Consider the following 13698-nt stretch of genomic DNA (forward strand, 5'->3'; position numbering starts at 1 on the left):
TTTGGGTTGGGCCTGGAACATTGCCCCAGAGGTTGATGCAACTAAAAAGAAATTTAAAAGCATGATTTGGCCACTTACAACAAGAAATGTACCATAAAACGCAAAAGATGGTCGAGACATACAAATTTTGCATGTGGGCAAAATCCAACATGAGCTCTACCCCTATCGTCATGACCATCCCCCTGGTTCCTAGGGCCCCTATATTGGCCCTTTGCATCATTATGGAACCCATGATTGTCCCAACCCCTGGTGGGTGATGAACTGCCCAATCTTTAAAGGGGTATTCATTGCTATATCATTTGCATCATGCTCTCATCCCTTGGAGCCTTGAGCAGTTATAAGGAAAAATCAATAAAAGGCAAAATTCATAGGAAGAAGGTGGAAAAACAAAGGTCGGGGCGACTCATGTACCACAATTGCTCCCTCTTACATCTATACACCCAAGTGTGTGCTTCCCTAATCATAACTACCCTTGTACCATGGCATGTGGCTTGGAGCCTTCCCTGATACCCCACTCTGTTCCATCATTATATCATATGACACTAGCTATATAATGAATGTACCATGGACTTGTCACTCTCTTAGAGGTTGAAACCACTTACTAGGGTCCTTGATTAACCTCTTTCTTGAACTTGGAGACACTTGTACACTCTAAAGCCCATTATGGAAGGGCATGCCATTATGAAGTGCCCACTTGTTTCCATGATTTGTAAGCTTATTTGCTCAATTACACTAATGATTTGTTGTAATGGAAGGGGAGGAGACGCATTGGATCTTATGCAGGATTGCAGGTGGGTCTTCATCTTGGGGTTTGGTCCCCCTATACAGGGTCCAAGCCCTCCAGAGGGTCATATTGACATTTATAGGGTGTGCGTTGAGAGCCATGGGCCTCCACTATAGCAGAGAGCAGATAGCCATATCACGGGATCCTTCAACACCACTCATTGCTTGCTCGTGTTCCACTTATTTGATGATGATGATGCACCTGGATCACCTTGCCCAACCGGCTACACGCTTACACCACACACTTGGCAGTTGATCCATGACCTATATGGGGTTTCATCTCACCATGGGAGACAAAGGGAGGGCTTGCATCATTGATCCAACCCTTGCAGATGTGATACATGCTTGTTCGATTCAATTGGAGACCCATGAGGATGATTTTGTGCCCCCACAACCACTTACGGGCACCACAGGTCATTTGCTTGGAGACCAAGGGGCCACCCCCTTCATCACTGTTGTTGGAGCCCTCCTCATTTTTGCAAATGAGGGACTTCACTTGGCCTCCCAACGACCCTTCTAGCTAACTTTCTATCATTTCAGCTCTCTTGAGAGGCTAATTATTCTTATTATGGAGCTATTCGATGGGCTTGTCACCAAAACTATTGTTATTTTGCACATTATTTTATTATAGGGGCATCGTTAGGCTAAAGTAGGCTATTTGAACCCCTTAGAGGATTGTATAAATATAAGAGAGGTGTTCTCTCTCATTCATCATCACTTGGATTTGGGATATATCTTTCTAAAGATTTCAAACTTGCAATTTGTGGAATGATTTGGATGATTAAATGCATTTTGATGTGTGGAATATTTTCGCTATCTCTCTTGGAGCTTCTATTTTGCAAGTTTATGGATGGATATACTCTTCTCGTCATGTAAGTGCTCTTTTCATGCGAATTTCGTAATTTATCATGTCTAATGTATGGAATGCTATGTCATGATTTTACTTGTGCCCTAAAAATTAATGCGAATTTATGAAACACTTGTAATCTTGGCTTGTTGCATATGTTATTCATCTTGGCAAGAATAACAAATTTTCCTAGGGGTAGGTTGTGCACCTTTTACCTTGAAACTCCATCAAATATTGCATATCGAAGTATAAAAGTCTAAAGTTGCTGTGAAGCTGCATCCACAGAGAACGTAGTTGCTTTTTTAGGTCTCCTTGAAGAGTGAAGTTCCTAAATCTTGATCATTTTCACTCCAATCTTCCCAATAGCCAGACAGTGGTCCTAGATCCTTGGTGATCACATTAACTTAACGAAATATCATTCTTTCACCTCTTTTCTTTCTCTTTTTCGTCCCCCAAGGATAAGGAGATTTTCTGGGGCTTAGTGCGAAATTTTAGGGAGGAGGAATATTAGGATTCGTCCAGACAGGTTGCTACATTTATCTCTCCTCTAAGGCATCCTCCAGTTTTGAACGAATTTCTACAGTTGAATTTCAAATAATTGATGCCTTAGATATCACATCAAGAGGGAACCCTTGAAGCTACTTTGACTTGGGGATTTCTTGAAGGTTTGCACTTTGTCATTCATCATTCAAAACCTTTTCTCTTAACTATAGGTGATCATTGGATGAGCCTTTACCACTATATATCTCTCAACCCTTGGTCTCTTGTAGTATTTCTCTCAAGGGGTTTTTTCGTGGAAAGTCACCCTCACTTCTCCCAAAGCTCATACTTTAACTGAATCTCTCCACTGAATGAACCATCCTTGCCTCACTTTGAACCCTATTATAATCACATCAATCACAAGTGAGCAATCTTGAAAAATTTGATATTAGGCATTCATCATTATTGAATATTTGTTAGCCCGAGGTCATCCTTCATAGGCCTTTCTTTGGGAGCCTTTCAACATTTCTTTAAGTATTTGAACCATTAATTGAGACTCTCCTTTGAATGGGCCTTCGAAATCACGTTATACCTTGCCATTGATACTATCAATCAAGTGATTTTCTCCATACCGGGACTCCTCCCATCTGTGAAAATCCGTAAAGAGCAGGGTGCATCGACTGAGGTGACAGTGGGTCCTTGTCTCGTTGTTGCCATTTGGTCTAGTAGCTAAGTAACCTGACACGTGGATTTGGGATTTGTCGGATATGGGGATTCGAGTGTCGGATTCAGACATGTTGACCCCCCGGAACAGGACACGTTCAGATAAGTTATATATATATATATATATATATATAAAAAAGATATATATAAATATTAAAAATTAGATATTTCGTACACATTCTCATTAATGATACAAATTCATTGATTTCAAACATAGATCTTCATCTAGATGTAAGTTTTATTGTTTGCAAAGTAAGTTAGTAACGTTATAGCATGCATGGTACATACAAAATTCAAATACATGTCACATAAATGATAAATCAATGAATCATAAATTCTAAATTCATAAATGATAAATCATAATACATATTCAATTCATCAATGATCCAATAGGAGAAAGACAAGATAGTAAGATAAAGACACTGACAGCGGTAGTTTTCTCATTAAGTCATCAAAATCAAAATGTGTTACATAGGTAGTGCAATGCCAATGGCAAATAGAAATAGAAAATACAAAACAACTACAAGTATACAAGCCTCAAGGCAGTAGGTAGCCCATGACTCATGAGTCATCAATCCTCATAGTCATCATCAAAATCAGCATCACTGCCCTCATCATCATGGTCACCACTACTCTCCTTTGCATCTTCCTCCCTTGTATCCAAAGTTGTCTCTGCATCTGCTGGTGTGGAGGATGACCCCTCTACAGTATCACCATCATCAAATCTAAGAGTCTCTAGCACTGGATCATTGAGATCCATGTTGGCCAATGCCAACTCAACATTGCTGTCCAGACCCATATTATCAAGAAAGACATCCCACATCTTTGTATTTCCCTTCAACCACTCTTCCCTCTGCCTGTAAATAAGACGAAGGTTGGTGTGCACATACACCATTGTCTTTGCCCTGGACTGCTCAAGCCTGCTCTTCTTAACACTATACAAATTCCCATATGTGCTCCAATTCCTCTCACAACAAGAGGATGAAGTCACTTGAGAGAGGAGCCTCATGGCTAACTGTTGTAGAGGAGGGCTTGTTGCCCCATGATTTGCCCACTAAGAATAGGGATTCTTAGCCCCCTGTCTCTAATCACATCATATCCTGCAAATCGACTAGTGCCAGTGGAAAACTCTGCAAAGGCATCCTCCACCTCATCAAGCAATGCTCTATCCCGAAAAACCCGCTTGAATGCATCTTTTCTCCCTTGTGAGATTTCACCATCCATGTGAGGAGGGAATCTGCGGGAAGGTCCACCATTCAACCACTCATGGCTGTAGTATTTTGGGTTCAATGAGTGAGCCAAACAATGTAAAGGTGTGCAATTCTTGTCCCATCCGCTGACAAGAATATCCTGTATAGTACCACAGAAGGCTTCTGGTGATGTCTCATACTTGGGGCACTCACTCTGTAAAATAATGCTCCTCACATACTCAATCATGGAATCCTATCCCTCATAAACCTCTCCTAGGATGGGTTTGTCTGTATTTGTAAATCAGAGCAAAGAAATGATAGGGTCCATGATCTGAATAATTAGATCTACCCTCTTCGACGAAGCATCATCTAACACTGTATCCTTCACTCTTTTAGAGGCTACGTGATCCGTCTTTCTCCAAAAAGACCAAAACTCTGAAATAACCATGGCCCCAAGAGCGGTCTTGACCTCCCTCAACCTCTTCAACATGATGAATGAAGAGGCAAACCGTGTATCTGCAATCTTCAACAATGATAGATTGCTGTACTCCTTGTAGATAGTGAGGGCATTTGTATGATTTTGTACAAAGTTATGGATATGCCGTGCATCCTCAATAATGTTACCAATCCAAAGCACATCAGAAGCAATAGATTTCAGTGCTAAGTTCAATGAATGGACAATGCAAGGTGTCCAAAACACTTGTGGATATTTAGCTTTCACAATCATGCCAGCAGCCTTGCAAATAGGTGCAGTATCTGTAATGATTTGCACACAAGAATCAACACCTACATCTTCAGTAACTTTAATAAACAACTCACCCATATATTGTGCATCCTTGTATTCTCCAAGTGTATCCATTGCTTTCAAGAAAACTGGACCCTTCAAGGAAGACACCATGAAGCTGATGAGCAGAGTGGGTGTCGTGCTGGATTTATCCATCCATCATAAACAATGCTAACCGCAGATGTTGGCCATGATGCTTTAATCGGCTCAAGCATTTTTTGCACCTCTTTTTTTGCCTTCGTCAAGAATGTGGTTCTAAGATTCTCTGGACTAGGAGGCACATACCATGATGGAGACCCATGAGTTAGAGCTCGACACATCTCAATAAATAGAGGTGAGCGTGCAACATTAAAGGATATGAAGTTTTGATAGAAAAAAAGGCAATGGTGAGATCAAGCTCTTCCCATTTCTCTTTTTGAAAAATCTTGTCCATTGGACTAAGTGAAATTGCCATTCTTTTTGCTGCTTGTCCCCCAATAGAACTCTCAAATGGAAATTTGTTCCTGCCTTTCCTCAAAAACGGACGGGGGTCATCATTCTTGGTTTTTTTTGATTTTGCAGCCACATTTGCCATACCAACAGTGAACTCTTTTTCCATTTCTTTGTTCTTTGGTAAAGGAACTTGTGTACAAGCTCGAACTCCACAACCTGGTAAAGCCAACAAATGGCCTTTCACATGAAAATATGTGCTTGTGAAAGTATTGTGGCAAAAGTTGCATCTCCAATTCACATTGCCTCATCCCTTCCCCTTGCTGCTTGGCCCGTCCTCTCTTGTGACATATTTCCACAATGGATATTTCTCAATGTTACCTTTAGGAGGAATTCTTCCCTCAACATTACTTGCAACAGACTCTGATGAAATTGGGGGAAGAGGGGCATCTCCAATGGGGACATTCTTCCCCTTCCTTTGCCTCCTACCTGCTGCCCTTGATTGAGCCATGAATACTGTAAAAAAACAAACAAAACATGCACAAGTTTGTAAAAGAAATGCATATACAAATTGCTATAGTACAAATGCAAAAAGATAGAGAGGAAATGCACTTACCAGTTCCTTGAATCTCCTTGAAAATGCTCCAAACTCTTGGCTCCTTTCTCCAAACTCCCAACAACAAACCCACAGCTCACCTATTGCAAAATAAATGACACAAAATGATAAAAATTATAGGCATTTCTGCCCTTTAATGGCCGCACGAGTCTTGGTTTGCTGGATTTGTGTCTAGATTTCGTGACATGTTGTGTCCGAACAGGACACGATCCGGATTCGATCGTGTCCCATTTGGACACGAATTAGGTCGAATCGAATCCGATTCAATGGATTTGGACCCGTGGCCCTCAAACAATGAATCCAGTTTCAGAGTCTAGTAGTTTTCCGTTAGGTACTCCTCCTAGGGCCCTTGCTAGATTGAGCAGTAACAGGCTCCAAAATCTGGATCTAGGGGTTGGCCCCTAAATCTTCATGCAAATCATCTTGTGGACCATAGTTTTGTGTTTGGGGTAGAAAATGGGTCTCATGGGTCTCTTGGTGATAGAATAAGCTGGTTACGCTCCAACGTTAAGGGCTTAGAGGATGGTGCTATCCCTCCCATATCTCAAGGGGTGAAACAAACCTCATCTGGGCGTCAGATTATCTGCCAAAATTCGTGTATACTGCTAATCCGGTTTGGGGCATGCTGGTCCAAGTGCATCATCGCATGAATAATGTGGGGAAAAGTGCAGATTGCTGGGGTGTTGTAGGTGCCCATGGAATGGCATGATGTTCTGCAAGTGATAGGAGTCCCATGGATCTCAAAACTTCACTTGTAGGGTGTCATAATGCTCCTGTAGTGGACCTGTGCCCTAGTTAAGTTGCCCAATCCATGATGAAATCCACTTGCTAATCACACACAATGTCCAGTGCTGCATCTTCACCATTAGGTACAATTAATCGTTAGTGTATCTAAGCGAACCAAGCTTGTTAATCAAGGGAAAATTGAGACTTCATATGGGGCTTCTCTTTCAAATTCGGGGCTTTGATCACGTAATAGTGTTACCTCCCTAGGTAGGAGTGGCTAATAAACGACCCTATTAGGTGTTCCCAACCCCTAAAGGGAAATACATGTCCCTGGTGCATCCTTTAATCAATAGGTGGCATATGAATAACGATGGTATGGAATGGGGATGAAGGGGTCTTTGGGCCAAATGCCATGGGAAAAGGGGTAGAAATAATGAGGCAGTCCACATATTGGATGTACAAATGTGAGGAGGGAGCAATCGTGGTTGCCTAAGTTATCTCCAAGTTCCAACCTTTGTTTTTCCACCCCTCTTTATTCGCCTTTTACTTTTTCTTGATCTTTCTTTGTATTACCGCCCGAAGCTCTAGGAAATGAAAGCATGCTGTGAATGATGTACAACAATTATTACCAGGGGTTGGGACGTGCATGGGTTCCTCTTATGATGTGATGGGGCAATCATTGGCCCTAGGAACCAGGGTGATGGCCATAATGATAAAGGGTAGAGCTCATGCTTGGATTTTAGTCACGTGCTAAATTTTATGCCCTGACCATCTTTTTGCATTTTATGATTTTCTTTTTCTTTTGTTCCTTGCTTGTGGCCATGATATGCTTTTAACTTTTTTTTAGCTGCATCAACATCCTGTGCAATGTTTCTAGGCTTGACCCAGATATGTGGACAAGGGGAGGGGGTGTGCCAACACTCTGTGAACCCAATGCTCATGTGGATTCGGAGAGGGGAAATAGTGAATATGGATCGTAATGTGCGGAGGGAAGTGATAAATATGGAACGAGAAAACAAGACCATGCTACCTAAATCGGGGTTTCCCAAGTAGTGCTCTTCCTAAAGCCATGGGCCAATAGGGGAGATCGCACTAGACTAGGATTGAAGATTAACCCCCCATTTAAGGTGAAGGAACAAAACTACGATCAAAGGCCTTCTTTCTTCCGAGTCACCCAATAATCCATGCCAAATTGCCCAAATGAGAAACAAACATAAGCACCCGATTGCACAATGAATTACATACCTTTTGTGTTGGATTGCCCACCTTCTAACATGTGCTCTTGGAAAATGTGTGATAAAACAAATGACTAATGCAGGTGGCAGAGATAAAGTGACACATCACATCAGCTACAAAGTGGCTGTCAGGGGTTGCCGACTACTGGCTGGAAGAAGATGATTAGGAGAAAAGCTCTCCTAGGGGTACCCACTTTTGGTGGGTAACAATGGCAACACAATTAAGTCTCATGATAACAGTTCATCATGTAAGTGCAACATTCCCCAAAGGATTGAATTAGGATATTTAGATCCTTTTACAGTTCAGCAATTTTGCTCAACACTCAGAGGTTCATATCATGAACTATGACAGCTCCCAGAACAAGAATGATGCAAATACATTACAGGCCAGGAAAAAAGATGTCAAACCCTTGCATAAATATGCTTTGAGGACAGATCCTTTCTAAATGGGAAGACAATGTATAATATAAATATAAATATCATTAAATGATAAATAATAATTAATAATTAGTGAAGATACATCCTAGGAACTCTTAATGAAATGACACTCTAGCCTAGGTATATATATAGGGTCCTTATTTGTAATCTGATCATACCATTTTTCATAAGTTCATTCAATTTATATTATTTTATCCTAAATGGATTTCTTTATATTTGAAGTATTTTGGATATTTAATTGGTGAACCATATTGGTTGTGACACTTGCTTATCTTGGCTTTGTATTCAAATGAGTTGTAACTGGAATTTGATAAGCCAGCAAGATGAAAAGTAATCTGAATACATCCTAACTTTTCTTATTGTGATCTTCTTCTTTTCATTTTTGATTTCTCTCTCTTAGGGAAGATGTGTTCAGCCTTTCTTGTGAAGATTCCTAGGATGAGTTTCATTTATAATGGTATGTTTCTTTCGTACAAGTCTTATTTTTAGTGGATCATTGATGTTTAGGATTATCTTTTATAGGAATCAAGATTTATTCTCATGAGGACTTTTTGGGCTGCAGAGGGTTCAGGTCTTTCAGATAAGGTTTTAATCATCATTGTTTAACATATTATGCTCGTTATATTTTATCGTAACTGTAGACGGGTGCTTGCATTTTTTTATATCTTTAGTTTTATGACAAATTTGTGGATAATGATCTCATGGGCAGTAAAATACTGGCTGCTAAATGCTTGTATTCCCCTTTAGGGATAATCGTTAGAAGTGATCATGTTTTTATAGTTGCATGTCAAAATCTTGGCAAACTTGATATTCTTAGAATGTTTAGCTTTTGCAAGTTTTCTTTTTATCAAAACGAATAATATTCTATGTTTTGATATATTCGATGAAATACGGATCAATTTGCTTTAAAGGTATTATTATTATTAATTTCATCAAAATTGATAAAAATCTGTTATCTTAATCAGCGAACATTTATGGGTAAAAATGGGAAAATAGCTAAATGGCACAGTACAGCCACTAAAATTTCCCTCAGCATGATTGTGTTCGATGGGAGTGTGATTTATCTTAAAATAGTTTAGAGGGCTTACTTTGAGCAGGTTAAGAACTAAAGCCCTTTGTGGGGATGATTCTATATTTGGAGGATTGGGGTTGTAACTCATTGTAGGTTGCATGGACACAACATATTCTCAATATATAAATAAATCTATCCTGTCTCTATTTTGGTTGGGCCCATATTAATAAGTATATGTCTACTTAAACATTGACGATGAGGAGACATGCCAACATTTGTTCCATGAGAACATGAATTTTTTTTGAGATTTTAATGATCATATTAATCCATAACCTTGGATTTTCTTTCTCCTTGTTGATTTCCTGTATTCAAGATTTGAATCTTTTTCTTTTTGCATGCTTCCACATTTGTCTGTGTAGGATTGGCATAATTTTGTCATAGTTTGGGTTAGAAGTACATGTTTCCCTGACATACTCTATGATCATGATGGGTTGCTTTTACAAGCCTGGTCCATGATAAATCTATGATCCTTTAATTTGAAGAAAAATTGGAAGTTGAAACTAAGCTGATAGATGTGGATGATCTTGATATACATTTTTCCTTTTTTCTCTCAATAAAGTGCTACAGTCATTCATTCATTCACCAGCTGTCTGAATTTCAAAATTCTCTTCATTTTTGCAGAAGGATGTTTTGTTGGTGTGTAGCAATGCAATGTCCTACAATGCCTCTAGTACCGTCTACTACAGACAGGTAACTGATGACACTTGAATCTGGCTTGGGTATTTATCATTGATACACAAAAGTGGATGAAAACTTTTTGATGTTTATCGGATATCAATTTTGTACTTAGTATGTAATTTGTACTATGCTGAATTGCAGTTACTGAAACTAAGACATAGCCCTTATATCATAACTTCAGCTCTTTAGTTGCTCTTTAGCTCTTTGTCATTGATTCCTTGCTCCAGGCCCGCTCTATACAAGAACTAGCAAGGAAAACTTTTCAAGCTTTAAGATGTGATCCTGAAGGGGTTGAAGTGGAGCGTGAACGAAAACCTGTGGTAAAAATAAAGTCTGGTCCTTCCTTTAAGAGATCATCAAGAAGGGCTACTTGGGGAAGATCTCGGTTCGAGTCTGGAAGATCAGACTTTGTCTCTGGTGCAACTCTAGCCAGCAGTGGAGACCATGCAGACTGGTCTAGTGCATCTCCATATGATCCAATGAAAATAAGGAAGGGAACTACCACTGAAAGGCCCAGTGGATATTTCGATGTTACAGATGTTAACAGTCCGGCTGAGGTATCAGAGGAACTTTCAGGTTGGAATCAGTCTTTGCTATTTTTTTTCTTTATGATTATTAAATTTACTAATATTTGGGATATCCTATGTTAAGTATATTTCTTTCATGAGAGTGACTTTTCCATTTATCCGGGGCACACATGCATAAGACAAGGCACACAGTTGAAATAAGAATCTCATTCACTTTCATGATTTTCTGCAGAACAAGATATGCATTTATAGTACAAAAGTGTTTCAAAATTGCTTTAAAATCTATAAAGTATAAATTCCCTATGCTTTTTCTAAAGTAGAGGTTGATTTTAAAATAGTTTTCAAGATTTTCTTGCACATGCATGGCTTTTTGCACTGTTTTAGAGCTCGCAAACTTCTCCTATTTTTGTGCATATCTTTAAAAAAATGGACACTAAATATTATTAAAGGAAATGTAAGTTTAATAATGGTTGATTAGGTACTAGATTTAGGCATTAATAAAGTCAATTGGCCATTAGTTTATTTTATGTTTTGTTTCACTTTAGTGTGTATTTTGGTCTATCCCACATTCATAAAGTGGATTGACTCGACTCCATTGTAACCTATATAAAAAGCTTTTGCTTTCTCACAATTCACTTAAAATAATGAACTCTTTCAAGTTCTCTTGGTTTCTTTATGTTCTCAGTTTTTGTAATATGGTATTAGAGCCAATTTTGATTTATGGCCCAGAAGATCTTATTTCTCAGTTTCCTTGACAGTGTAGTCGAATTGGAAGCAGATTGATGCTGTTTTTTTCTATATTGGTGCTCAAATTTGCAGATCTGGTAGTTTTAGTTGCTGATTTATTATTTTTCACCACATCGAAGGAGAAATTGATTGTTTTGATGCTGGTTATTAGCAAATCTATTGTTTTTGAGTTGTTTGAGGGCAGATTTATCTAAATTTGTGAATTTTTCAGCTATTAATATGCAGATCTGAGTATTTTTGGGCTGATTTGGGGCAGATTTTTCACAACTCTGCATGTTCCTCATTGGTACATGGCTGCTAAGCTATTTAGAGCCATCTTCTTTCTACACTCTTAAATAGTGTCTATGGCTTTATTGCCCAACATCATGCTATAAGGCAACCAAAAGTTCTTTGGGAAGAACTATAATATGTGGAAGCAATGTATGCTAGTCATTTTTGAGTACAGATGTTTGTCAGATATCCTTCTCAGCATGGATATCCGACCCACTATTGTGGGTAAAGACTAGGACAAGTTTGATGGGCTAGACAGATAAGCAGTGATGTTTCTCAAGTTGTACAATTATATGGACATATGAGATGCTTTTAGAGGTTCAATTCGGGAACACTTTGTTTTGGAAGCATTTGAAAGACCTACATGAGATTTTTGACAAGGACAGAACCTTCTTCTTAAAGAACATGCTATTTTTGATGACAATGAATGAGGTGCATCATTACAGGAGCACTTACTCAGGATCAAGGACACTCGAGAACAATTGGAGGTCATTGATTGGAAGATGGAAGAAGAGGACATTGTGATAATAATACTGAACAACTTATCACATGCTTATAAGCACTTCATAGAGTCCCTGGACATCATCGATTCAGATGTTGACATGATGTTTGGAGAACTGTGTAATAAGCTCTTACAACGGGATAGATGGAAGAAAAAAATTGGGAATGTCAGCCACCAAAAGTGGGTGACCCATAGGGGAAGCTTTCCTCCTATTCATGTCTTCCAGCCTGTAGCCAGCAGCCCCTGAGAGCCACTTTGTAGCCGATGCAATTTTCCATTCATATCTTTGCCATCTGCATTAGTCATATGTTTCCTCACCCATTTGTCAAGAGCACATGTTGGAAGGTGGGCTTCTGGTCAAAAGGTACTTTATTCATTATTCAATCAGGCACTTATGCTTGTTTGTATTTGGGTATTTTGGGATGGATTATGGGGAACTCGGAAGAAAGAAGGGTCTTGGCCGTAGTCTCGTTCCCTCACCTTAAATGGGGAGTTAATCATCTATCGTAGTCCAGTGGGACCTCCCCTAACGACCCATGGCTTTGGGAAGGGACACTACTTGGGAAGCCATGATTGAGATAACATAGTCCCATCTATCCCTATTCCATACCACTTTCTGTCTTATATTATGAGCCCTTAATCCACCTCTCTTCTTGGGGTCAACTGACCACTGGTTCATCGGGATTTGGCATACACACATCCTCATACCTTGGGTAGGGCCTATAAATGCACCTTGGGAGGTTGATGCAACTAAAAGAAAAGGAAAAGAGCATATGTTGGCCACAAGAAAAACAAAAGAAAAATCAAAATGCAAAAGATTGTCGGGACTTCTAAGTTAACGCGTGGGCAAAAACCAAACATGAGCTCTAACTCTATCATATGGCCAACACCTAGTTCATGGGCTATTGTTGCCCTGTCCCATAGAAGACAAGGAACCGTTGCATATTCCAACCCTTGATGGGAAACAAATTGCCCCATTCTAAAGGGGGTAATAACTGTTATACATCATACAAAGCAAGCTCTCATTCCTCGAGCTACAAGCCGTAATGCAAGGAAAAATAAAGAAATAGTTAAAGACAAATATAGAGGGGTGGAAAAACAAAGGCCGAGGTACCTCATGCATACACAATTGCTCCCTCCTCACATCTATACACCTAGGATGAGGTATTCCATCATAGATGGTCCCCTTGACCATGGCACTTGGTCGTGGAGGCCTTTCCACATCCGTTCCATCATTAGTCATATAACACTTATCAATTGAAGGGTGGACTGAGGACATGTCACTTTCCTTTGGGGGTTGGGGATGCCTAATAGGATCGTCTATTAGCCACTCCTACCTAGGGAGGTAACACCATTACGTGACCAAGGCCCCAATTTTGGAAGAGAAGCCACATATGAAGTGTTATTGTGTCCATATCTTTCAAGCTTGGTTCATTTAGATGCAATAATGATTAATGTACTTGAAGATGAAAGTCACAACAATGAATATTGTGTGTAATTGGTAGCTTGTTCCATCTATAGGCTGAGGCAACTTAACTGGGGTCCAGGTCCTCTAGAGGGACATATTGACACCCACAAGTGATGCGTTGAGAGCCATGGGACTTCAGACAATTGTAGAGCATCATTCCTAACCATGGGCACCTTCAACACC

At 39.6% G+C, this 13698-nt stretch overlaps 1 protein-coding gene across 3 annotated transcripts in view; it reads left to right on the forward strand.

Annotated features, from left to right (window-relative positions):
- LOC149163417 (uncharacterized) overlaps positions 1–13698 on the forward strand; it is a 153281-nt gene that overhangs the window by 70802 nt on the left and 68781 nt on the right. For all 3 annotated transcript variants that reach the window (XM_089431696.1, XM_089431697.1, XM_089431698.1), the window contains 2 exons: positions 9945–10013; positions 10229–10577. In XM_089431696.1, coding sequence (XP_089287822.1) covers positions 9945–10013; positions 10229–10577 — 418 coding nt within the window. The remainder of the gene's footprint in view (positions 1–9944; positions 10014–10228; positions 10578–13698) is intronic.

Source organism: Pinus tabuliformis, chromosome 5_1 (genome assembly GCF_031772625.1).
Source record: "Pinus tabuliformis cultivar Carrire ecotype Pingquan chromosome 5_1, CPIR1, whole genome shotgun sequence".
Taxonomy (NCBI): domain Eukaryota; kingdom Viridiplantae; phylum Streptophyta; class Pinopsida; order Pinales; family Pinaceae; genus Pinus; species Pinus tabuliformis.